The sequence below is a fragment of the Vidua macroura genome, chromosome 3, assembly GCF_024509145.1.
Source record: "Vidua macroura isolate BioBank_ID:100142 chromosome 3, ASM2450914v1, whole genome shotgun sequence".
Classification (NCBI taxonomy): domain Eukaryota; kingdom Metazoa; phylum Chordata; class Aves; order Passeriformes; family Viduidae; genus Vidua; species Vidua macroura.
In genome coordinates, this window is record NC_071573.1 from 26,589,282 (window position 1) to 26,617,169 (window position 27,888).

General features: G+C 39.1%; 1 protein-coding gene across 9 annotated transcripts; it reads right to left on the reverse strand.

The window, feature by feature from the left end:
• RCOR3 (REST corepressor 3) lies at positions 1-27,850 on the reverse strand. Of its 9 annotated transcripts, XM_053972697.1 has the most exons (13): positions 27,028-27,848; positions 26,483-26,539; positions 20,229-20,306; positions 18,698-18,750; positions 16,821-16,982; positions 16,349-16,473; positions 14,803-14,899; positions 11,950-12,168; positions 10,206-10,283; positions 9,366-9,423; positions 4,128-4,142; positions 3,901-3,962; positions 1-3,472 (listed from the first exon to the last, which is right to left on the reverse strand). In XM_053972697.1, exons 1-13 carry the CDS (start codon positions 27,167-27,169, stop codon positions 3,128-3,130), a joined length of 1,491 nt encoding a protein of 496 aa, XP_053828672.1. In that variant the 5' UTR covers positions 27,170-27,848; the 3' UTR covers positions 1-3,127. The 9 variants fall into 9 exon arrangements, with proteins under 9 accessions (XP_053828672.1, XP_053828669.1, XP_053828670.1 ...); XM_053972694.1 differs by having other exon boundaries at positions 3,901-4,142; positions 27,028-27,846; XM_053972695.1 differs by having other exon boundaries at positions 3,901-4,142; positions 14,821-14,899; positions 27,028-27,844.
• Positions 27,851-27,888: the final 38 nt, after the last annotated feature.

Genomic DNA, 27,888 nt, shown 5'->3' on the forward strand with positions numbered 1-27,888 from the left:
TGCAATGTTTAGTGATTGTTTTATTAAATGCAGAAATACCTGCTCAACTTCGTACCCATTCTGATTTAAAGTGCAACAATTAAATCTGATAGTTCTTGTACATCCATATTTTTCAAGTGTTGTTTCTTGAATACATGTTGTTCCGATTATGCCTTGCATTTGTAAAATGTAATTTTTTAGTACCATTTTGCTTTATTAACTAAAATAAACTGTACAAAAAGCTGTAGAGTTACATTAGCTTTGAACAATGTAGGATACATGTTCTCTGCCAAACGTTAGTGTGCAAACATTGTACATTTTTTAAAGTGACAAAATGAAGCCAACCTTGAAGTCAGAGTTCATTACTACATTACAAAAGAGGAGACTAGATATGGCAAAAGAAATTTCCCACTGAAATCAACACCATTTATAATTTTATTTCTAATTCTTAAAAAAATATAAATGAATTTAGAAGAGAATCACAGTATAAGGGCCCTAACATGTTAGACCATTACAAGGTACATAAAAATAGAAGACACAGATTTCTTTGAAACTTTAATCCTTTGATTAAGCAGCAAGCATATCACTCTCCAGGCAAACACTGCTTAAAACAAACCCTACCCCCCAAAACAGGACGTGCAAACTGTATGCACATATTCTGCAAAGCACACAATAAAGACATTTTGCTATGTACATACTTATTTAGTACTACAAATGCTAGGAGTTCCCTACTGTGTGCTACAGTGTAGGTAAATTATGAAATACTACCCTACCTATCTCTGACCCTCCCTCCCCCCTTCAAATACAGCACCTTTGCCCAGTTATAGAATATTTAAACAAGATTAAACGGAATTACAATGTACTGAACAGTTTCATAGCAGTTGGTGGTGGCCAACTGTACTGTAACACCCAACATTCTGCATACTGAAGTCTATCAACAAGAGACAAGACAAAAATTAGCAGATGTACAATACACACACCTGGGAGACTCGATGCTTAAAAGTAAAAAAAAAAAAAAAAAAAAAAGAAAAAACAAGAAAAAAAAATACTGAAGATGAATCTTATCAGTGCTAACAATTATACTGTAAAAATGTACCATCGTGGTTTTGTATTGATTTTAAAGACCAGAGAGCAGCCAGATTTGTGTGCAGCTGGTGAGGGCACACTAAAGACTCGTGACTCCCAGAACACAAGTTTCCATGACCACTAATTCCTTGGTGCTTGTTTTGAAATTCTGCTTTACTTAGACAGGGGGTCGCCTGATGCTCACATAGTGGCTAAGCACCTACTCTGATGCAAAAGAAAATTTTTAAGAAAGACCTTTTGTACAACATCTCGGCACATCAGTGAAAGCTCTTCAGAAAGAAAAATCTCTCAAGTTTGATCTGAGAATATTTTAAAATTAAGAACTAAAACATAAAGGTCAACACTTCAACTGAAATTCAGGTTACAACTATCAAACTTTAATACTACATTTTCAAATGAAATAGAATCTGATAGTACAAGAACTTCCCTTTGCACATTATAAAAAGACCTTATTTAGCTGCTAAACTGATCATTAGACCACCTAATTTATCTGTGAAAAAAACCTAGGGAGAGCACATTCCATTTGCATAAAAAGTCTCATTTTAGTCAAGGGCAAATCTAGTTGAAAACAAAATGGAGTTAAAAAGACTTTTAGACACCATTTCAGCTATAAGCAAAAAAACCTTTCAAAATAGTATGACAGTCAACATGAATATTATTACATAATCAAGAATGCATTATTTTTCAATAGCTTAATTCAGATCACACAGTTTCAAACAGTGCTACTCATATTTGGAGCCTGGTTTACTTGGAGGTTAGAGGCATCTGTTTTTACAAAAAAAAACCAAAACAAACAAAAAAAAAAAACCCTCAAAAAAACACCCCACCCCAAAACACTGCTACGCATCAATCAAGGTTTCAGATGAGAATGCAGTGAAATGAGTTTCTTTCAAACTCCTATAATCTGGAAGCAATACTAATATCTATATGCAGGTTTTACTGAGTCAATAAAATAAACAAACACCTTTGTTCTTCCCCCAGTACCATCTACTCATGTAATCAACTTTGCCAGAAATATAGCAGGAGCCAAGAGATAATCACTTAAAAGTAAGACTGGGTTGGCAGCAGGTAACTACTCCCATGATACTCTACCAGCACCACCAGCCTCTACACTTCCCTCATTAATACTCAAGCAAGGTATCAGTGATCTAACATACACGAACTGCAGTCATTCTCAGAGGAATGTAATTCTACTGTACTTACATTAGAAGAATTAGTGGAATAACGCATTAAATTAATAATTCTTGCTAGATGGTTGCTGTCCTGTCATCCCCCTGGGTGGTGGAAGCTGCTGTCACTCTATCCTGCCCAGCCCACAAGACAAAACTGCAGCAAGAAACTGGACTCCTGCTTCCAGTTAAATTCTATGAGTAGAACACACATCAAATTTGATAAATTTGGTACAATAGCTCACCAAGTCTTCAGAATACTCTGAAAGATGACTTAATAAGCCAGTACCTTTTAAAACAAGCTAAGATCTTCTGGGAAAACATGAAGAGAAGACCTACATTTTACAAGTGTGTGAAATGCTTCTACTGTTATCTAATCAGGGTCAAACATTCTGAACCCAAAACCATTATTTTCTTTCACTAAAAGGTAAAAAAAATATTTAAAAAAATCACACACACAAAAAATCCCAACACTACATTTACGTCTCCTACGATATTATCTATTTCTAGATTTGCCAGACTACTTTCCTGTAATTAGATGCTTGACTATAAAGAACTGTAATAAAATAAATAGAGTAAAAATCAGTTAAACAAAATCTTGGTGTGTTGAACATTTATTCATTTAAGAAATTAGCTTCCTTCAACAGTTACTCATACAGAGGAGGGCTGCACTGTAGGCATTGTTCTACTGTACAAGTCTTCAGCATAAAAATATTTTTATACAGGTGGTCATTGACGTTGTTCTGTTTCTAGTTCTTAGCTTGCTCCTCTGGAAAACTGGTCTGATACCTGTGAAGGCTTGCTCTTTTCTCCCCTTCATTATTTGGAAAAAAAAAAGTACATTGATACAAATTTTCAAACGTGGGAGTTAGCATAATTCTGCTTTTATTTCTTCAGTGCAGAGTGGACTGAGATTCTGTCTGAATTCCAATGAGCGAGGGCGGCTGCTGGCCACTGCCCGCGGTCAGCACGGGCCGGGGGTTGAGGCGAGGAGGCATGGAATTAGCTGGGCGGATGAGCGGGGGGGGAGGCTGGTTTAGGGTCGGCCGCGGCTGGATGAAGCGCGCCTGCTGCTGGAGCGGTGGGGGCTGGCGGTGCAGGGCAGGAGCAGCGGGAAGTGCTGGACGAAGTAACGGGGGCGGCTGATTTAGAGTTGCCATGGGAGCGGCAGGTGCTGGAGCAGATGCGTGTGCTGGAGGTGAAGGGCCTAAACACTGAGTGGCCGGAGTGCTTTGTGCCTGCACAAAGGACAAAGACAAGACTGTGTGAACGGGTGTCCCGGCCAGGACGTGACGCGGTTGGGCTGCCACTGGCCACTACACAGGAAACAGCATTTAAAAAAATAAAACCAAAGAACTGAGAAGTTACTGAAAAGAAATCACCAACCAAAACATTATAGACAGCAGAACTAAAAATATTTACAAAGCAAGTCTTCTTCTAGAACAAGAAGTGTATTTTAACACTAAAACAGTAACATGATCGTCACTATCAAAGGTGCAGTCCTGCTCCCAGCTGGTTAACGACATTGGCTGAAGTTCTATGCAAGCTCATCATCATTCTTTAGAATGCGGTTTGCCACTCCACACCAGTTAACCTTATATATTATCACTAAATAAAATGCTGTTCCTCAACCCATGCTTACTTATTTCTGGTACACAAAACACACCTCATCTTCTTCATCAGTGCTCTTTCCTGATGGCACATTAGAAGTATTTTTTGTGTCCTCCCCTAAAGCAGAAGCATCACCATTAGAAGCCAGGGTTCCTTGTTCCGCTTCCCATTCCTGCAATACCTCCTCTAAGTTAAACCGACGCCTGTAGTTTACAAAGAAGTTCTTCACTTGGCCAACAGTCTTGTTGCCAATTACATCTGCAATAGCTTGAAAATCTTTACCATATTTTCGGACACCTGGAAGGCAAAGTAAATAACATAGCTGTGAAGAATCAGTCAGACACAGCTACGTGTGATGTATTTATAGAGAGAATCTATGGGACCTGCAAACCGAGGACTCGCTAATTAGGAGAACTTCTCAATTAGGAGAAGGCCTCAATTTCCATTAAAAACAAAGTAATTTTTAATAGCACAGCTATCAACATACAAATCAAGAACTTTATTAAAAAGTCATTACCCATTCTTCTTAAAATATCCTGGCTTACTCACCAAGCCTCTCAACCTAAAACCACAGAGATTTGGCCTCTGACAACCACAGTGAATCTTTCAGTGTGCTCACAGTAAGGGCAGAAGCCCAAGACCGGCTCAAGAGGGGAGGAAGGGTGACTGAGCATGTGTGAATGGCTGTAAACAGAATAAAATGCTGGAAATATCAAATGACAAACACTGATAGCTCCTACAGGTTCCTTCCACACCAGCTGCACACAGATGGCTCTTTCCCACAGCCAGCGGGGCAGGAGTGGCAGAGGGCAGAACAGGGGGCACAGTTCTGTAATCACAATATACTGCTCATTCCTGCACTTGTGACATGCTCTACTCAGGCTACACAGAGTAACTGCCAAGTGTTCACCTCACAAAGCCTGCTTGAAGCTTTCATTCATCATTCAAACTGGGTAGAAAAATCTGGGGGTTTGGGACAACCACCTTGGAGACTGTAAATATATTTAAGCTACTAGTGTCTGCTTATAAGATGGCTCAGCACAAGCCTGCAGGATTAAATCCCCTACTGATAAGCAGTATGACAGGTGATCTTTGCCTTGTTCTTTTCATTAACTTTTGCACTGACAGCAGTAGTCACTTTTGTTTATGAGCACTTTGAAAGAAAACCCCAATACACATTTTAAATACTTTTAAAACTACATTTGCATATAACACAAAAAACTAGAGTGCAACACGCCATAGTTTTTAACTTAAAATTTGAATTATAATAAAAATTATATTTATTTTGTTATATTTAGAGTATATGTCTAGTTCTTCCCCTCTCCTGCTTAAGAAAAAAAATCCTCAACTTCTCCCACCTCCTAGAACACAGCTTTTAGCTGCACAAAGTATATTTTTATTTACAAGTGTCAAAAAGTTTGGAGACTTGAAGAAATAAACCAATTTTATTCCAGAGCGAGTAAACAGAACATTTTTTTTGCCGTCAAGTTATGCATGAGCAGATTACAATTTGACTTCTCCTGTGAAGCTCCTGATAGTTAAACTCATTCGGAACATATTACAGTTCTTAGAGGACAGGCACTCTTTCTCATTACAGGAAAAGAAATTTATGCCTGATTTCATGCCTCACTTCAGAAAATGAAGCAAAATGTTCAGAAAGTGAGAGTTGTTTCAAATCTGAAAGCTATGTTCCTTTTCAACTTAATTGGGAAGAGTGTGACCTTCAGTTTGTTCTGCTCCTTTCTACTTTCCTTGTTATTAGGCACTTCTGATGTGGTAATGTACACACTGTTCAATTTAAAAGAAAAGTTCACCTCCAGGATAGTAACAAATTCTGCAGCTGAAGCTGATGTTTCAGCTGTCAAGAGCCCAGCTACATTATTTAGTATCTTTTTCTGGGGAGGACAAAAGAATACAACCCTCCTGATTGCAGGAACCTTGGAAAGATTTCAGAGCCACGTGGGAGGGCATGGATCCAGGCAAAGCAAAGACAGGGATTTGGCTCTGTGCATTATCAGCTGTACAAGGTATCAGCTATACTCCTGAAAAGCTGTGTGTGCCCACAGAACATTGCCTCCAGTATTTTAGTATTCTTTGTCTGCCCCACCATTACCACCCTTACTGATTTATAATGAACATGAAACATCCACTGCAATATATCTAACATCCTGTACAATTAATCAAGTGAACAAGGTGCCCAGCAGAACAAAGCACATTTCTGTTAAAAACTAATACAGACTTTTAGTGATTTCAGCCTTTTCTGTTACTATGCTGGCTACACTTCTTTCCTCCCTTAATCTGCAAAACAACTGAGCCTGCTGGTTATCTTCAACTCAAGTTGTCAAAAAATAAGGTCTTAAAGCCTATTTCCAAGCAAACAGCTTGAAAACATGCGCTCTCATCTTCATAAAGAACCCAACTCTTAAAAACAAAATCTAAATAAAATGAAATTTCCTTAGTTTATCTACACACAGCACTACTCATTTTGGATTCTTTTCAATGTTATTACTACTGCTCTACCACAATGACTTATTAAAAGCCTTTCAAGCCACATAAGAAATAGAGAAAATTCACTGTGTGCTTATAAAACTTTAATGTATAAGGTGATGGCATATCTCTAAGAGTTGCTGCCAAGTCACCATCCCTGTCAAACTGGTCCAAATTTCTTATGCATCCTTATACAAATTCACCCCCAAATTATTTCACATCTTCAATCCGTTATTCAATCATTTTATTCGGCTGATCAAAGTGAAGCTCAAAAAGGATGACTGCACAGCTTCACTTCCCATGTATGAATGGTTTTCTCCCAGCTCATTTGAAAGCAGCCCAGCTCACAGGAATCCTTCAAGCTCTTCAGAACTTCATCCAGCTGCAAAGGTACATTGGAACACGTGCATGCTCTTCATTACAGCATTTCATCTTGAACGTCTCTCTTGGAGAAACTCATAAATCCAAGTTTGATGCTGTTTACACTGCTTCATGTTGTACAGCACAGCAAACAATATTAATCAGGGTGCAAAGCAATATGATACAGCACCACAATGAGGCAGAAATAGTTAATGAGAGCTGCAGTTCCACTGTGATAGGATTACAGTGCTCCTGGCAACTATCTTATATGTAGAGTTAGATCCTGATTGTCCCAACTGTTTTTCCCTGCAATGCCATGAAAATCATGCACTGCTTTTCAGTGCAAATTTTGTTGTCTTGAACAAGTGTTAAAACATTGTTGCAATTGCAGTTTTATGGCCAAGATCTTAGTCTGAAAACATGATCGTGCTTATACATTTCTGTACATAAAAGTTTGCAATTTAAGAACATTAACTGATGAACTAACCCATTACATTTAACAACTATTCAAAGCTGAACTGTTAACTGATGAATTATACTGAGAATATATTGGCTCAGAGATCATAAATCTGAGTCCACAACCCTATTGCAGGCACCCACACTGCTTTTAAGATTACACACAGCTCTATTTTAAGATAGGTTTTCTCATTACTTCTTTCTTAGTTACTAGCAATCCCTTGAGATTAGCCTGCAGATAACGAGTTTTTTCATGTTTACAAAAAACAGTACCAAAATTACTGCAAATTATATTTACAATTTCCATGGTTTGAGTTATTGTCCAAATTCAAGTGAACAAATCATGTAAGTGCCACCTACCTGCTTATGATTTCTGTGAAATTATTAAAAGCATATGCCAAAATATACCAATACATTTAAAGAACTAAATCTGTTTTAAAGTGTACAAACTAAATGTCCCCATGTACAAATCAACTTTCAAGTCCAAGCCTAATAATGCATGTTATGGATGCTTTTAATAGAGTAACTGTGGCTGCCTTCTAAAAACAAAGCCAGGAAAAAACACAGCATAGCTGCCTCATGCCTAGAGTCTACTACTGTCCTCAAACAATTGCTTTGAAGCAAGAAATCAGGGTCCTTAGTCTGAGGGATGGGAGGTAAATGCTTACAGCACTCTCATTCCAGGAGAGAGAGCAAGCACTAAGGGAGGGATAATTGTAACACTTTGTTCTTGTCATTAAGATTCTCTCCCATCTCCATTTTATATAGTGACAAGGGAAAGGGTCCACAGAGGAAACAATACCTATAAGAAGCACATGCCAATGAAAACAGATTTCTTTCAGAAAGCCGGATTTCTCACCCCACCTTAAGGCTGACTACCTTTATAAAACACAGAACCATCCCTAGGGACCAGAACACTGGATCACCACTCCAAGGAGTCACCACCAACACTCACCCTCTTTTGCTCAGGCTCTACTTTATTTGTTTTGTTGGTTACAAAGTGTCACAGCTTAACAAAAATTGACTGTATTCTTATCACTCTCCAAACTGTTGCCTAGAGAGAACTCCAATAACTAAACTATGAAAAGGCAAAATGGTTTGAATCCTTTCATTCTAAGGCAGGCACAATGACCCTGGATTTTCCTCATTTTTCCAGCAAGCCTTTTACTTACTAGTCTATCACACTAGAGACATATCCTTCAGTTGCAACTGGGAACAAAATACTGAAGTATTTAGCAATAGTGAGAGAATGAACTGAGGATAGTTTGGAGATGCAAATCCAAGCCTGAAGCATGTAAATTGAAAGGCTTTATTTAAGACACACTATGTCTTTCTGCATTTCCATTCACAATTCAAAATAACCTCACTTTAGGTTCAGTCATCTGACTAATAAATAAGTACCAGGTATGGCATACCTGGCAACTTCACACTGATATTGTGATCCACTGAATATTTTATACTAAAACTCACTCTCTCATTTTCAAGGTGAAGAATACAGAGGAGTAAAGCAGATTGATATAACTGAGCTATTACCTTTATAAAAGATGATCCACATAAGTGAGTCAATATATGCCTTCAAGACAGCATGTCCAGATATTTCCCTTACATGTTCCTTGATTTGGCAGTGCATGCTAATACAAGAGTCAGTTTTCCTTCACATAAATGAAATAAATGCAAATTATTGCAATATGAATAGCTTACCAGAAAATGCTGGGGTTTTAGCCCAGTAAGACTGTTAGTCAAGCATCCATATCCAGCTTTAGACTCTTAAAGGGCCTAATGGGTAGATACCTGCCCATTATTCCCTCACGAACAGAGAAAAGCAACAGTAAAGCAGATTTACTTCTGCTTTTTCCTACCTTAGGATACTGGAGAGGTCTTAAATGCTTCACATTTTATTACTTTAACTATTGCTTTAGTCTTTCACATTAGAGAAATTAATGTAAAGTGATTTAGATTATGATTGAAGGGACTTTCTGGTACTAATACAGTTGTTAAATCCTGCTTAGCTTTTCTCTTTGAAATTTAACATGGGTAACAGAAAGCCTAGTGTCGTATTGCTTGAATAAATGCCCTAAATAGTCTCAATAGTTTTGCTGTTTTCCAGGTGACCAGATAAAGTTTAGCTTTGTATTAGAAGGAAGTACAAATATAAGCCTAATCACCTCTTCAAATCCTTTAGCATCAGATTTCAACTTGCTGCTACTATTAACATACCTTGTACTGCAAGAAGCTGCTCTTCTGTGGTCCAACGGGCATTGATTTTCTGATTAGACTATTAAAATTAGAAAAATGGCACAAAGATCATTAAATTGTTTCAACAGCTGCAAAATATCTGAGCATCAATGTGTTTTACTTGCACTACAGTTTGCAAAATAGGTAAAAACCTCTTGCTTATAAGCCATAAATTTATAGTTTAAGATTGTTTTCATGCAGAGGAAACAGTGTTTATGGATTTGAGCTTAAAACTACGCCAGCAGTTTTTCCTCTGTTTTATTGTAATTCTTAGTATCAGCTACATAATAACTTATGCACAAGCTAATGATCTTTATGCAGACAGAATCTGAATTTATAGTAACATTTATCTAAACTATTTGGACTTGGTGTTTAGAGTATTTTGCATTCAGGTTATGTTTCATATCCAAGCCTTTAAAACAAGCAAAACTAGAACTTCTGTAGTAACAGATCATTCATTTTAGATGCCAAAATGTATATATAGTCATGTTTTCACACAGAACACCATTTATTACTGGCAATCTACATTACGTATTTTTAATCCAAAAAGCCCCCATGTATCAGAGCTCAATTTCAGCTCCCTATTATTGTGAACTGACATGACATTTCAGTTTTTTCTGCTTCTTTTTTCAACCAGTTGCCATAAAAAGCGCCTACCACGATTTCTTGTAAAGAAGCTAGACTCCCCCCTGCATGTAATTTAATGGATCCTGTTTAAGCTGCTGCTGAAGTGCAAACACTAGGCTGTAGCAAAACACATTTCTGCAGCTTCCCACTAATGTAAGTTCAAGGCCAGAAGTTTCAGTATTTATTCTGATTTACCTCAGGAGGTTTGAATTCTTCAATCCCGCCTTCCATTTTCTGTTTAAGTGCACTGTTTACTTGCTTAGCATTTTGAACCTTGGTCAAAAACAACAAAGTTAATCAGCTCCACAAAGAAAGTTGGTCACTTTACACATTTATCTTCACTAGGATTGCCACAAGTGTACCTCCTAAGTTAAAAAGAGAAATATTATGGTTTAAGGCTTCACTACTTTTAACTGTTTCAAAAAAAACTTTTAAAAACAAAAAAAAACACATCAGTTTACTATGGAGAAAAAAAATCAAGCCAGTCTTCCAAAAGAACAGTTTGTTTGCAAGAATATTAAAAGCTGTTCATAACAAGTAATTTTTGATAAGGATGCATAGGTTCTTGAAGAATTAAGAATACTCTAGACACAAAAGTTCATTCTTAGACATGTGAGATGTATTGCATATATTAACTTATTAACTTCTTCCTTCTAAAAAAAAAAAATCATGAGATGTTTCCAGTTGGTTCCTTCTGACAGATGCTTTTTGTTGACCTGAGATAATTCTAATTTAATTAGGGGGGATTCTTGAAATTATTTTAAATATTTCTTGGTTTATAAAAAGGATAGACTTTCTAAATTGTACATATACACATCCATGAACCACTTAAATCTGACATTGATGCACATAAGAATATAGGTAAGAAAATAATTTGGCATACTATGGTGCACAGCTATTACAAGGGTTCTTAAGTATGGACACAAAAGCAGACAACTCAGTGGGAGATTCCAAAGGCTGCATCTCTGAGAGATCACTGCAAGAAAAGAAAAAAAACAAAAGAAAAGAAAAAAAAAAAAGAGAAACACAACCTCAAGGCTGAAACTCACCTACACTTAGGCTAAAGAGTGAAACCCACCTATGCTATTTAGCCCCAGAGTCCTGCTGTGACAGAAAGAAGCTTATTTCTCCTGTAAAAGAACATAAGGGAGCAAAGACCCCATGAAAAAACCCTTTATTCACTCCATGATTTTGCAACATGGTAGCTCTATAAGGAGGCAAAAATTCCAGAAAATAAGCCTTGACTCTGTAGCCCCATCGCTCCTAGAAAGCAAGCATGCACATAACTACTGTACCCTTAGAAGCTGAGTAATTACATGTTTCAACTTTAAATGCCAAAATTTAATTTCCTCATGCAAAGGATGCAGACAATTTTCCTCTTAAAGGTGAAGACTAAAAAGCTTTTCTAAATTTAATAAGAAGTATAAAACTTATCAATTCAAACAGAGAAATAACTAGGTCCATGATTTCCACACACATCTCATACTTTCATAATATGTGGGAAAGGACATCCAGAAAAACAGCTACAATTTAAAGCATAACAAATGTAACTTCCTCTGCTCCATTGGTCTCATTTTTGCTTTTCAAACAAATACTTCTAACAAAGTAAAAAAAAAAAAACCAAAAAAAATCAAATCAAGGGTGACTTTTGATTTTTCCTGTCCCCAAATCTATAGCAATGTTTTAATACCCTTTTCTAAAAATAAGTACAAAGTAATCTTGCTTCATTTTATCCAAAAGAGCAGATGAACGTAAAAAAAACAATATTGAAGAGCAGCTACTATCCAGCATTTGTGGTGATAACTGTGGAACAAAACAAGGAAGACTCACATTAAAGAAGTTTCAGAATCTTCACAGATAATCTTCAAAACCATTACAATCAGAACAATCTGAGATGGAAAAAAAAAAAAAAAAAACCAAGACCAATAACCCATGGTACCTGTCGCTTTAATGAGATTAGTTCCATATCCAGCTGTCTAAGAATTGTGTTGGCTGCATTGGGACTACAGGAAACAGCTATCACATCTTCCTGGGTCAGGTACATGCCTTTTGGTGGACGGCATTTGGAACGCTGGGAATGGTGGCGATGCTGCAAGCTCTGATACTCTCTTCTACCCAGACCTATTTTGCTGGTCTGAACAGGCTGCTCATTATTGCCCTTTAATTTACAAGAAATAAATCATTAAAGAATAACAGTATCTTGTATACAACTTTACTAAAAAGAACGAAGTATCAGATAGCATTGTGATGTCATATTTATGACAAATAAAACTTAAGCTAACATCCTCCTTTGCATGTAGTATCCAACTATGTCTTGCAGATGAGTTGATGGAGCATACTAGTCATCTGCTGGATAAGCCTGCATTACTCTAAGAAAGGTCAGTTTTCAAAACCTTTTTTTACTATGGCTACAAATACAGTAAGTGTTATGGAAATCCCAGTCCGAATACTGTGACGGAGGGCAAACATGGACCTCTTACATATACAGAAGGTAAGTAATATACATGTATGTATCTTGTTTTTAAAACAAATAGTCAGTGACTTTACACATTTATTTCTGATCAGATATGAAGAATTTGGACAAATACTAAAGGAGAAGAATGAGAAAGTCAACTAGGCCAGGCAAGAATGCAAAATGACATTTCTCCCTGCTGTAAGCACTCTCCAGAAAGAGACTGTACTGTTTGGTTTGGAGGGATGGGGAGGAGCTGATTTGAGATTTGGAAGAGAGAGTATGGACATATCCTGCAGTCATTATAAAAATCTATGTAATTTAGAAAGCATGGGCCTTAGTTATTTGCTTCTTTGGAAAGGAAAGGAACGGCAAAGAGGAAACAAAGTTTTTGTTTAGGTATGTTTGGGCACCTAAACATTCTCTGCATGTATGTGACTCCCTCAGAGCAACTGAGTAGTTTCCCTATAGCCCAGGAGCAGAGACACAAAAATTACTTTCTCTGCAATTATATTCTAATTCAAAGGAATGCTTAGTACCAGAACAGAAAGAATTCAGGCTTTTCCCTACTTCAAGCAGCTCCCTACTGCTCCTCCCTGCTGGCATCCATGCATGTTAAGAGGAGGTGGTCATTTGATCACAGTGACTGCAAAACCAAGTGCAGCAGCCATTATTATTATTTTCTGTAGTAGTAGTGCAGAGCAGCAAACAGAGTCTTGTTTTACTACACTTGACCTTGTGCCACATTCTCTTCCCCAGCTAATAAAACATCTTAATCCAGCCTACAGACTTCATAGAGGCCACCTTAAAAGCATTTAAGATATGTGTTCTTCCTTGGAAAATCGATGTAGAGCCTTACATCTTTGACACGTAAAAAATTCAAAGTTAAGTTTACTTCTGCCCTGTATATATTTATTTGGGTTTTGGTTCTGCATTGCTCTTTCAGTATGAAATTGCAGTTCCTATGTGTTCAATCTGGATTTAAAGTGAAAATATTATCTCATAATTTTGTCTTGCCAAGATAGAGAGCTTAGGTTATATTTGTTTTATCTGGTAACAGAAAGTTTCCATTGCTCTGTGTGCTCAAGCAGCCTACTCAGTTTATATTCTGCTTAGGAAGTGAAAGTACGCAAATCCTACCAGAACTATTAGATCACAAAATTATTCTGTGCAGATCCAAATAGCTCATCAGAAACTACAGACCTATTTGTCCTTTTCCTAGAAGTCTATCAACACACTACTTGCATTCTGGACTGCATGTCATGATTCAAACTACAAGTAAATTTAGCAAAATAGCTCTTTTTTAGACATGGCTAAGGCAGCAACACCAATCATTAGATTGCAGGGACATTGTTAGAACAGTGAAAAGTAAAAAGGTACATTATCAGACCATGCGACATTGCAAGTGCTATAAAACATCCCCATGTTTAAAAAGTAATCTCAAACTCTTTCACTGAAAGGGATAATTGTCCTTTTTTTCCCCAAGGCCAGTAGATAAAGGGATACATTGAAGGTCACTGCAAAGCTCAGAACAGAAGCTAAACTTATCAGTCTCTTGCTCAATATTATTTTCATGAAAAGCGCAAAGTTTTATTCATAATCCTAGATACCATTTCATGGGAGTGCTCAAGTTTTGCATAACCTCTCCTCTCACTCTTGAGAAGCATTAACTGCTCGATTTAGAAAGATCATAAAGGCTTGAAGTTGATCAAAGAAACAATTAAACACTTAAATGTCATTTTTCTAGTCTTGTTCATAGTTAGCTTGATGTTTATAAAAAGAACTCAAAAAAGCCCTGAACCTGAATGTACCCTGAACACAGCAGTCACCTGTAAAGCTAGCAGTAAGCACTCATTAGGACAAAAATGTTTTTCCTCTACATTTATTAGTAGGAAGCATCTGAGTAAAACCACATATTAGTTGAAATGCATCACCTCATTGTGGCTTTGAACAAACAACAAATGTTGTTCTTTGAAAAATGTAATTTAATTTTAAAATTCAAAGAAAACATTTAGATTCAAATAGTTCACAACCAGTAAAACTGTAAACATGGTAACAAGACTGAAGGAGGGCAAATGCAACCTGTTTTACTAGGTTGTGAGAGGATACAGCTCTTACAAAACTTGAAGATCTCTCAGGGCACAGTGGAGGTAATGAGAGATGCATTTACAGCCACAAAATGGCAAAACCATATGATACAATTTTGTTTCAATGAGAAGTCATCAAGATCTTGACTACTTAAAGACCCTGGGAGCTCAGCAGGCTGAAAACTAAACCTCTGTACTACAACTCACTCTTCACAGTAACACATTCACTGAAAACAAACAAACTGACATTCACCATTAAGTTATCTGTTACCTCCTTTTTGGCTTCTTTTTTGGGATCATAATCACTATCATTTCCATCCATTGGATGAGCTTCTTCTACGTCATCATCACTAAAGACAGATTATAAAAAAAGCTGGTCACTTTATTACTTTTTAAACCCAAATAAAAATATGTACCAGGATAAGAGTTATCTACTTGAATTTATCTACTCTGAGTACAATAGCATCTCAATTATTTGTAGTTTTCAAAAGACAGCTGTTACAAGCATGATTTTCTGTATTAAAGTCTAGTAATTATGATAAGCAAACCTAAATCACAGTTTCAAAGTTACTTTAAGTAGTGCTGGTACTGCTGCCAAGAATTTTGGTGTCACCTTTCTTCAGTTCAACCAGTTGCGCCAGCACGAACACTTATGTGGCCAACTATATACCAAGACTAGAAATAACCTTTCATTTACCCCATTAGTTTTAATAGACCAATTTTCAAACCACTGCACCAGGTGAATAAACCCTTGCTGAAGTTTGTGGGGAGCATAGGGCACATGATGGGAAAACATGGGACTGCTTTTTCACCAATGTCCTTAAAATCTAGCACTTTAGGGGAGGGAAATTAAATCTACTGAATTAAATCAAAGAAAAGTTTAAAAAGAGAACAGTCAGTTTGGAACCCAATCCAGTCATTCTGACAACAGAATTTCTGAATAAATTAATGCAAAAACAAACTAAAATTTCTAGTTATTACTAAACCCCTCCAAATGGCTATATTAAAAGCAAACTAATTTTAGCTTGCAATTTTTCAGAAATAGGATCACTAAATAAGCATTTGAACTTTAGATTTCAGAAGTTATTGAAAATAACATATAATTAAAAAGACCTCTTTTGCTCCAGTTAAACAATTTTCTATAGATATAAAATTAGTTTCCAATATAAATACAGATTATGTTACTTATACATGCAACACATAACACCTTTTAAAAAGTGCAAGTTAATAATTAAGTATACTAAGCACAATAAAATTTTAATTTCATAGTAACTGTGAGAAATGTTATTCCCTTCTATGCAAGACAACAAAACTACTCTGGGCTCTAATTCTCTCTGATAGCAGTTCTAAATCTCCTAAAAAAAGATTTTATATAAATTTTTGTTATAAAACAATGCATAGGCATTGTAACTGCTTCAGCTCTTTATAGTGGTTGCGCTTTCAGTTGTATTTCCGTATTAGCTCAAAAATCCAAACAAAGAAACAATTCCAACCCCTGGCCCCCCCACCTACAGAATCATATCCTGCACAGACAGTAATAGATTTCAGGGTTTAAATCCTTGTTTTTACAGTTATCCATTAAAACACTCCCATCTCCTATTATGAATCACCTAGACTGGAGTAATAAAGTTCTTAAAGCACAGGTACCAAACCCCTTGGTTGTGATATCAGAGATATCACAACATGAGTTAAAACCTGAAACATATGGTTCATATTGAAACAATGGCTAGAAATTACACCACATCTCTACTTAGGAAGATTTCAGTCTCTGGTTAGCTACTTAAGAATATAAAACTCACCTGTCACCTTGATTATTTCTATTAGCTAGTTTACGAGCCTGACGATCCATCAAACTTGTCCTAGAGCGAGTTTTTTTCCAAGAATAGTAATATTTTACAAGGCTTGCAATGGTCTTGTCTGGGAGCTAGAAGAATTCATCAACAGATTAACACTTCTAAAATTTAAAATTCCAACCAGAATGATAATTCTGCTCTGTTTATAACCATCTTTAAACAATATTTTAAATGCATTGGTAAGATTGAAAGGAGGGATGTGTTTCATACACATCTTTAAAAATGGGAGAAGGCTTCTTTTCATTAGAGTGAAAAAGCTGTATGTCCAAGAGACATGACGAAGTCAAATTAAATTTTATATTCAAGGTTCTTCCTGAAGCTTTTACACAGAAATCAACACGAAATTTTAGCCCAACAGGAGCCTTTGTTCTTAGTGCATCTGAGCTGTTTAATGCTTCTGATTAAAATATTACTTTACCATTTGCTGGATCCTGTGAAAGCTCTTTCCATGGAAGCTAAATGCTTGTTCAAATAGGACTTTATCTTCAACTGTCCATTCATCAGGGAAAGGAGTGAAGTTAGGGAGATCCGCAAGGGACTTCTCAATATTGTGTTTATGCCAGAACAACATGCCGAGAGCCTTTGAAAAGAAATAAGTCCCTCTTTGGATTTAGTCAATTTTCTAAAATGTTGAGACAAGTTAAATAAAAACAGGCAATTTACTTGTTTGAAATAAAATTTGACTATCAGAATCCCTTCTCAAAATGTATTTACTATTTTATTGACTATTTACTATAGGTTACAAAATTATCTTTGGAGACAGTGGGCACATCTATACTTTATTAATGGTATGAAAGCCAGACAATTTAAGGTTGGCATGGCAGCAGTAATTCTAGAGCAGCATGAGCTAGGCTGAGAGGCTCAAATCTGACCTGCTTTCTTACTTTACGGGCATATATATCACCTACACAGTTCCCTATAGGCCTTTATTACCAGCCCACTCAAGAAGGAAAATAGAAATACTTTTAAGTATTAATACTTTTAAATAAAAATACTTTTTAGTAGCCAGAGGATCATCCAAAATGCAAGACTGAAAGTTCAAAGTGAGAGTGGTCTTTCTACAACTCTCCAATCCACAAATAACAGCATGGCCACTTCATCACATGCACCTAATAAGGAACAGAAATTTAAATGTACTTTCTTATACAATTTAATTTCTCGATAGTCTAAAACAATTTTAGGTTCATTGGACTTTCTGCCAGAGAACCACAGGCAGATTCGATGCCAAGATTCGGGCATGGGAATTGGGCAATGTAACCCACTCAGTGTCACTCATACAGCACAGACACGATCACCAGGCATCTCTCCAACCCCCTGATTTCATATCTTCCAACAACCTGGACACAGCAAACCTCTTCTCTTGTTAAAATGGCAAGTGACAAGCACCTCTTGCAAAGAGAATTTCTATTCCACTGTGAGGAGCCTACAAATGTTTTGTACCAGAAGTTATTTTGGAAATCCATCTCTTGGACACTTGAGATCCATCAGTTCCTCCTCTTGCCTAACAGAAGTCGAGGCATAAAGAAGTAACACCAAACCCCAGGTATATTCTGGACATTGTAACACTGGCAGCCTCTTTGGCAGACAGCAGTTGATGAGCAAGCTTCCATCTTCCGAAACTTGATCATACAACTTCTTTTCAATTGTACAGCAAATTTTTTTTTGCAATAGGTAATCTCACTTTTACATAGATTGGTTAATTTATGAAGAACTTTGTGATAGAATTACATGCAAACCAGCAAAGTTTTATCCTTACTTTTTAAGGAATGGTGACCAAAGGCTGTTAAATAAAAAGTGAACTTGTTTGTTATTTTTGGAGCTAAAACTTGAGTCTGTTCTCCTGCTTCTGAAAAAACCCACTCAACTGAGGTTGGTGAGTTTTTTTTCAATATGGAAGAAACCTTTTCAGTGCCATTTCTACCAATTAATGGTTCAAAATTGTACCATATTTGCATTCCAATGTTAAACTTTAAATTTGTAAACTGCTTCCCTAAGAAACTCTTTAGCTAAATATACACACACAATTGCATGACATGCCCAGTGTATCAAGAAACATACCAAACCTTTCAAAAGTGCACATTACAAGCTGAGCATGTCATGAAAACAAAGAGCTCAATCTTTTGCAGAGAATCCAGACCACAACTGTATGCAGATCCATTTAACTGCAGTTTGCTGCCGTGCCTGAAGAGAAACAGCGTTAATTAATGGTAACCAAGGAGAAAAATAAGAGTTGTGTTATAGTTTTATATTAAAAAAAAATAGTTTAAATGAGCACTCTCATTCCACATCACTTACCTGTTCCACATTGTATCCATGTTTTTCCTTTGCTATTGCTATATATTCATCCACTGTAACAAAGCAATGACAGAATTACTCTTTAATACTTTTAGCTCTGCTTCATGACAGAATTAGCCATCTAACATGGGAAAAGATTCTCCCCATGCTTTAACACTGCATAGGCCCAGATCCCCCAAAATGTTAAATATACTCACAGCTTTATTAATAATAAATAAACCCACTGACCATTATTGAACATTTATTTTTATAAACTTTTTATGCAAGCTAATTCTGCTTTTTTTCACATTTTTACTACAACAACACCACAGAGGCTCATAATTTATTTATTTATTTAAAGCAGAGATTAGCTGGTTATTGAAAGGCTATGCCTTTTCTGAACCCCCTCCTGGGTTAGTTTTAAATTGAACTATTTCTACTGCTTGTATTCCCAAACATGTTGAAAATTAAAGCAAGAAGATCCTATATCAATGATTATGTATATCCTCCAGATTACTATAGCTTTCACTGACCAATATTGATTTTAACTATGACACAAAGTCAGTTTTCAATAGAAAGTATGAAAAATCAATAATTAGATAACAAAATTAAGGAATAACATTTTAAAAATCATATTTAGCAATAACAGAGCCAGCTTTGAGTTGAACACTTGTCATAATTTTGAAATTAAATCTCGCTTTTTTAAACAAAACCTTTTCCTATTCACCTTCTAGAGCTTAAAATTAAGTGGCAATTAAATAGTTGAAAGGAGGTATGATCAAGAAAAGGAAATAATCATATCCTCCTTCTTCAAATGGACAAGGGATATCCTTGCCATGCACTGTTGCTGCAAGAGTTAATTATACTTTAAAGGAATGAAAAAAAGTGTTTAATAATCACAGTTTTATTTTATTTCTAACTGTTCTGCAGTAGTTGAAGGTGCATTCCCTAAAACATAGAGAGATACAAATCTCTAACTACTGGTATTAGATAGAAACTGTCCTGAGGATGAGGTTCTCAAGGCCGTTACATATGGGAAATTCTAGCACAGGAGACAGGTTTAAACTAGATTAAACAGATAACTGATCATATCTAGTCAGATGACTCCTGTATTTCAGGTCACTCCTAAAGGGAAAAAAATGTTTGGTTTTTCCTTCTGTGACAGCAGTAATAATTTCCCCTTGAAGTGGGCCTCAACAAATCTTTTCTAAATTCATCCACTGCAACTCCTTCTCCTAGGAATTTAAAGCAGCAAGTTCCTCATGTTCAGATATTTTATTCTGTAATTAATAACAAAAGGTTTCGCAGACAATGATGATGATAATCAAAATAGACAGTATGATTTGAAACAAAGACTTTACTAACATAAAAGAAGATCATCTTTGCTTTACCTGGAGTTCTCTTAATAAAGAAAAATAAGCTTTTTGTTTAATTATTTGCAGTTTCACTATGTGGAAAATAAAGAGCAAACAGGCACACCAGAAACAATTACTTAGTTTACTTATTATTGCTTATTACTTATTACCAAATTCCTAAGCAGGCAAGGACTTACACTTGGCATCAGGAATATTATGATATGGAGACCATACAAGCATCCCTCCATTATCTTTATCAGTGTATTTTGTGGCACCTGTAAGAAAACAAGTAACTCTCAGTATTTATTTAATAACTATGATCTAGAGAACTATGTGACAGTAAGCAAAAGCCAACCATAGTAAGAAGTCCAGCTACTAAGGAGAGGGAGGGGAAAATGTCATTAATTCATAATTAATTCCTTAAGACATCAAATGGCTCAATCTGAACACCACTCTTAGGATGTTCAAGTATAACTAAAAATTAGACAGCATCCTGGTTACCACAATTAAACCACTGAAGTGCATTGCTTCAGTTGGAAGGATTCTTATCTAGTTCCAAACCTCTTGCCATAGGCAGGGACACCTTCCACTTAACCAGGCTGCTCAATGCCCCATCCAGACTGGCCTTAAACACTTCCAGGGACGGGGTATCCACAACTTCTCTGGGCAACATATGCCAGTGCCTCACCACCCCATAGTGAGGAATTTCTTCCTCATATCTAAATCTACCCCCTGTGAAGTTGGCAAAGATGCAACTTTGTTCTCCTGAAGTTTGATTGTCCATTAGTGCTCTAACATTTATCACTACCATAGGAGTACTAGGACCTACTGTGGTCAGTTAGGCTTCCTTAAAACAAACAAACAAAAATAGGTAAGAGCTGGAATTCAGTCACCATCCCTGATCCCTTTCAACAAGAAACTATACTAACAACTATGCCAGAAACAATTCTGTTCATCTCTCTCTAGTTTTGATTTTTCTAATTTTCTAATTTTAATATTTGTAGCCAAGCAAATTGCACAGCTGGAGAAAGCAGTTAGACATAAAAGTAATTTTTGGTTTTGGTTTGTTTACCCCCACCTCAACATAGCAAGGGAAGCAGTACAAATTACCCAACCCATCAGGACAGGGCAATACTGATGCAAGCACTAAATCAGAGCATATGATTTTTGAAAACATGCTGTAAAAGAAAACTCCCCGATACTGTAAAAGCATTAATTCAGAGTCACTTTCCATTACTGTTTCACAAATGTCGTCTAAAACAAAAAGCCCCTTACAGTCTATTTGTTTACAACAGTTTATCTCACTAAGAAATTGCTCAACAACTGGATTTATATCTAATGTCAGTATGAATTCCTTGAGTAATCACCCTCAGAGGAACTATCCTTGCATCCTTCTTGGAGAAGAACAGCTTTTTTTATTCAGTGAAACAAGTAACTTTTCACTCCATTTTAAGCTTACGCACTTTATATTTAGGTTCTACATCTTGTTTGAAGCAAATAAAAAACCAAACCCAGTGCTTTGGAAAAAAGAACAGTGTAGTGCTTTCCCTTTATGTACTATGTTTTGTTGCTCTTCCCTCTTCAGTTTGGCAGTGTTTTGTATTTGCTATCATCTCTGCAATCTTGATCCATCACAACTGTGAACTTGAAAACAGTTAATTAAAGAACTCCTGCGCCTTTCCAAAGTGAGATGTGTAAGGCAGATAACTTCAATGCAGCATAAGCTCTGTAACAGGTTAAGAATGTACATATACTCATAAAGCAGCAGTTTCAAGGCATAAGCACTACCAGGCTCTGAAAGGTTTTTGGTATACAAGACTGAACTCCTTAACATAACCTTCCACTTTATAACAAAACAGCGTGACATGATTAGTCATTAGGAATGCAAGATTTCATGAAGAGCAGGGCAAGCGTGTTACAGGCACATTTCTCTTGTCACAAGTAAATTAGCACTATCCTGCACTTCATTCTAATTAAAGATGAGGAGAAAGCAGGACCACCAGAGCATGTATTAGAATCTCAGGTTATGAGGAAAAAATGTCTAAAGATACCTGCAGACAACTGGACATTATGGATATTATCAGATACTGAATACTCAAGTACTAAAGCAAAAAATAATTAATTTCAGAGTTCTTGTGCCTGCAGGAGATCATGTATGTGGTGACACTCCCCTAATGAGGTGCCACCCTCACATGACAAAACAACAACCACCAGAACACCCCTTTTCAAAGCAGTGCTGTTTCCCCAGCAGGAATCGGACATCTGCTTCCATTCAGGTGGCACCTTCACACTGCCAAAGGAAAAGCCAGGATGACAAAGGAATAATGAGATGCATACAGGTAGCACCAGTTTCAAGGCATAAGCACTGCTAAACTCTGAAAGGTTTTTGGTATACAAGACTGAACTCCTTAATATAGCATTCCACTTTATAACAAAACAGCGTGACATGATTAGTCATTAGGAATGCAAAGGAATAATGAGATGCACAGAGGTAGCTTGAAGGAAGGCACCCTGCCCTCAGCATGGGATGTCCCTAGCTGTAGGACAGGGATCCCTCCATCTCTGATGCCTTGAGAGGCTGATCTGGAACAGAGACTAGACAGAGCGAAAAGAATAAAGTAGGTATTTATTAAAAGGCCTTAAAAGGATACACCTTGGGTATCCAGCCAGGGCTACACCCAAGATGGACCCAAAAGGGTTGCAAGAGGGACAACCAGTCACAAGGTTTCACACTTCTATAAGTTTTAGTCTATTTATATATTGGGATTAATTATCCAATTACAGGTTCATGTTATGAAGTCCCATCCTCCTTGTTTGCTCTCTTCAATTCACTGTTTATGCTTTTTGGGCCTGAAGCTTGTAATGGTTGTCCTTGGCTCTCAAGCTGGAAAAGGATTGTTTGGTCTAACTACCCTGAGAAGAGAACTTACTAACATTTAATATGAAGCTCAGAGCTACGCACCAAGGCAGCACAGAATCTGAAAAATATGAAAACTAAAACTTAAGGCATCATCTCTATGTGCAGGACCATGACCAACCTTCCTGGGAGCTTCCTGCCTGTCCTTTATGCCCCAAGCACTCAAGCAAGCAGCCCTAACCCCCAAAGAGGCTGCCTTATACCTCAAGGGCAACATAATCTTTTTTACAAGGGAAGGGGCTGGAAATACCCTGCAACATGTTAACCAAAGTGTGTTAGAAGACTTGTAAGCCAGTAAGGAAGTGAAGGACCAAGAGCTACATCTGAAGAATAACAAGTCTCCCTCTCCCCAAAACACACCTCCAAACCAGGGAGGAAGAGGTTTCTGCACTTCAGCTGCTGCATCCCTCTGCCAGTGCCAGTTAGGAAATGCAGCCAGCTGAAGATGACCAACAGGCACTCTGCACCACTTCCAGAACAGGGAAATCATAGCAGCAAACTGACCCTCTATAAATTGCAGTTTCACATTAGAAGTTCGGTATGCACGGCTGGCGCAGCCCTATACAGGATTCCAGGTACTGAGAATAAAGTGACCATCCAGAAGCACACAAGACACAGCGAGGGCATTGTGGGGCAGCATGACAATTTAAAAGTATGCTGGTTTCCAGCAGAAAATGTACCTTCCTCTGCTTATGACTAAGCCTTCCCCATACCATTTAATAATTTTAATACTTAAAAGCCTCTTTTCATATTAGAAGACTAGAAAGAGAAAAATTCTAAAGACATACAGACAAATGCATTCTTAAGTGACCTTAAATGGTATAAAATATTCTTGACTCCATCCCTGAAAAGAGGGTAAATGAGAAATTAAGTATTTCAGCATTAAGTAAGTAAAATCCATACTAAAACCATTGTGAAGTCTAAATCTGAGTAGAATAAAACTTCTCTAGCAGTTATCTGTGGATGACACAATAGGGTGGTGCATTCTGTACCACAATTTCCAAAAGGATGCAAACAACCCACAATATAAGGATAATAGCTTTGTAACATCCTGTTGGATCTATAGGTAGGTCAGAAAGTATAAGAACAAAAATCTTTCACCAAGTATATAAAATACTATAGGAAAACCAGGAGGAGACGAAAATCTGAGTACAAGAGATGGCATGTTAACTCAGCAAATTAGATAAAGCAAAAAACCCAAGTTTACTTATTAAAATTGTTTCTTGCAGTGACAAAATCTCTCTCATTGCTGTAATAGTTGGTGACAAAACCAGTACTTCTCTTAAGCTCTAGCTCAAAGTTTGCTTGTAAAAAGAATATGGTGTGGAGAGGGGTAAGAGTAAATTTAAGTGAACTTTTCCTAATTGTCGCTTCCAACCACTACTACAATCTACTTCTTCCATGAGACACTGAGAAACGGTTGCAGTTTTTCTTTAAAAAAATTATCTTGTTTTATACATAAACTAAGTTAAAAAAAAAAAAACATTTACTGCCATCACAACATTAATCATGAATATTTTGTTCCTCAGTGTATTGTTGTAGAGCATTGCTTATGGCTATTTTTCAAGACAGGCTAAATGAAAGCCAAGGATTATTCCACTCATTTTAGTATTCTGTGAGTTTATCAGGGCTGACTTTTGTGTCTTAGAGTTATGTCTACTTTATTCATCATTGATTCCCTTCTCCCACCTATTTATTTCAAGGGGCTTAAAACAGCACTCAAGAGTACTGCAAATAAACACATACTCTAAAGTATCTGATAAACTCTAAAAAAAGAGAATTAGAACAATTCCAAGAAGAAACATAATTAAAGATAATCAAATACAGTGTCATGTCCATATATGCAAACCTAGAACTAAAGGGGAGCTTATTACCTCACTTGCTACAAAAAAGTAGCAGATAAGAGCAGATTTTTGTCTCTCATTACTTCTGTCTCTAAGAAATTATGCCTCAAAACTCACCAGAAAAAAAAGTCAACCAAAAAACCAAAGAGATGAAAGAATGAGACCTCGCTGATATCTATCTCCTCAGATAACCAATCTGTTAAATTGGTAAGTGCTGCATTTTTAAACTTGATGGACTTTTAAATTTATTTTTTAAGACATAGGTGTTCCAAAATAAATCATTACCTTCTTGCCCTAATAAGCAAAATACACACACCAAGAAGGATAATACCTCATAATAAAACATTATGCCTCTAACTCAGGAGTTATTAAAGAAACTTTCCATTATTAAGGAAACTGATAGGGTGAGTATATATTAACCCCAGTTATTGGGGAAAGAGGCATTAATTGAATAACATTCCCCAGAAACACTTAGGAGCTCTAAAAAGTCTGGTTATAGGAGAGCATAAAGTTAGTTCTGTAGTTACTAATGTAATGGTACTATTTCATATACAGTTTACAAAACTGAAACCACAGAACCACAATTGTCCTACAAGGGCTTTTAATAAAAAGAAAAACAAACACTAGGTGTTTTTCTAATTTACATGGCCTATCGGAAAAGCAAATGCAGGCTGGAGATTAGAAACCATCCTTTTTATCTGTGTATAAATATTACGTAGGCAATGTAAAAATAAGAGGTGCAAACAATTAGCCTTGTTAACAAAGAGGCATAGACTGCGTGCTCCTTCCTAGGGGAAAGGCATTCCCTTAAGCCAAGATCACGCAATCATTTAATCCCACCCTCGCGCTTTCCTTCCCCCGGTCTTTTCTTTGGCCGGTGGGGACTTGCGCCCATCCAGAGGGGCTCGCTCCAGCCTTGGGAGGCACCCTGAGAGCAATCCTCTTCCGGTAAGAAATCATCTGACACCCATGGAGCCTGTCTCGAGAACAGGAAAGTAGATAGGCTTCATCTGACCACTACAGCAGAACTGCTGAACGCTCCTCCGGTCTCCCTGCTCAGTGTAGTAAGGCACGGCAGCATTCTAGCAATTAACTTGCTAGAGATGAGTACCAGGCTATGCGAGCGTACCATATTCCTCGGGGCGGGGCTGGGGGGGGCGAGGAAGGCGGAGGAGAGAAGCTCAGCCTGCCACGGCGGGGCCAGCGAGGCTACTACAGCACACAAAACCAGGAGCAGGAGTTTCCCACCGAGCGCATCTTCCACCCAGCGCCTCCAGCACGCAGCCAGGTCTGCTCCGCTTCCGGCAGGGCGCATCACTTCCCACCCTTGCCCGACAACATCCATCACCCCCCGTCAAATATTTTTATGGTTATAGGTTTAACGGCAGGATGGAAAAAAAAAAAAAAAATCAAGCTTTTTCTGTTTCACCGCCTCCCGCCGGATACACATAATGCGGCCGATAATGAAGTGAGAACCCCCGCCACGAAGCCCCCCGCCCCCGGAGCGCAGATGCTGCCCCGGCCAAGCCTCCCGCCGCCGGCAGCGGGTCGCCGACACAAAGGCTCAAAAGCACCATAAATACAGCCCCGCGGCCGCCGCCTCCGGAGAGCGCCGGGCGAGCCCGCCCCGGCGGCGAGCCCACCCCTCCTGCCTCGGGAGATGTCAGGTTACAGCCGAAAAGCGATTTACCGGGCTCGAAGTCAGGAATGCGCGCCTGGTATTCCGCTCCGACCCTCATTCCTACATCTGCAAGGCAAAGGGGGGAAGAGAAATTAAAGGCTGGAGCGTCCCCGGGCGCCGTCCCAGGCTCCCGCCGTGCGGCGGGCGGGCGGGCTGGCGGAGCCCCCGCCGCGGCCGTGCGGAATAAGCCACCTCCTCCCCCCGCCACCTCCCGCCCACCGCCGCCGCCGCGGATTAAGCCCCGACGACCGCCGAGGAGGGGGCAGGAGGAGGCGGAAGGGGGAGTTTATTCCAGCGGAACAATGGGGACGGCGGCGGCTCCCGGGAGACACTCCCTCCCCATCGTTAAGTACCGCGGGGGCAGCCGCGGGGCCGCGCCGCGCGTTCCCGCCCCCCCGCCCCGCACACGCGCGGCCGCGGCTCGGCCGCGGCACGGACGGAGCGGCGGAGCCCCGGCACCGGGAAGGGGGAGGCGGCTCGGCTCGGTTCGCCGCCCCTCCCGCCGCCTCCGCCACCCCCCTGCCGCCGCCGGTGGGGCGGCCCCAGGCTCGCACCGTGCTCGTCGCCACTGTCGCCGCCGCCGCTCTCCGGCTCCGAGTAGTGCCCGTTGGAGGGGCTGCTGCTCTTGGCGCCGTTGGGGGCCGCCCGGCTCTTAACCCCCAAGAGCTCCGCGCCCTTCTCCATCGTGCCCGGCATGCCAGGGCTGGGAGCGGGGGAGAGCGGCGGCAGCGCTAGCTGCTGAGGGGGGGGAAGTTAATACGGAGCCGCCATGTTGCCCCCTCCCCGCCCCCCCCTCGGGCACCTCCTCCCCCGCCCGCCGCGCCCCCCTCCCCCGGCGCCGGGAATCCCTCCGCGCCGGCCCGGCCGGATCTCGCCGAGGGGCGGGGATGCTGCTGGAGCGCCGGCGGCGCGGCCGAAGGAAAGAAGAAAGGAAGGATTGCTCCCGCTCCCGGACCGCGGCCGTGCCGCCGCGCCGTGGAGCTCACCCGGTCAGCGGGCCCAGAGCAGAAAGGGGACTATTTCCCGGCGGCGGCGGCGCAGGGATCCCGGCGGGCGGGTGTCGCGGCGCCGGAGGAGCCGGGGCCGAGCGGGGACAGGAGGCGCGGGTGGGGGCCCGGCCTGGGGCCGCGGAGCGGGGCCGGGCCCCGGCGGGGAAAGCCGGTGCTGTCACATCGCTGAAATCACAAGATGTGTGAACCCGCGCTGGTTTTTCTTTCTAAATTCAAAAAGTGATCTATTTATTTACTTGTTAAGTGAATTCCGGTGCGTTAGCAAGTGCTGCGGTGTTACCATACCGTTTATCTCAAGTATTCGCGTTTTATGAGGTAAAAAAGGGCTGAGACGGGCGCCAGACCGAGTCTCAGTTACAATGTGACAACAGTCTTGCTGCTTAATCTGGAGATGCATTATTAGTC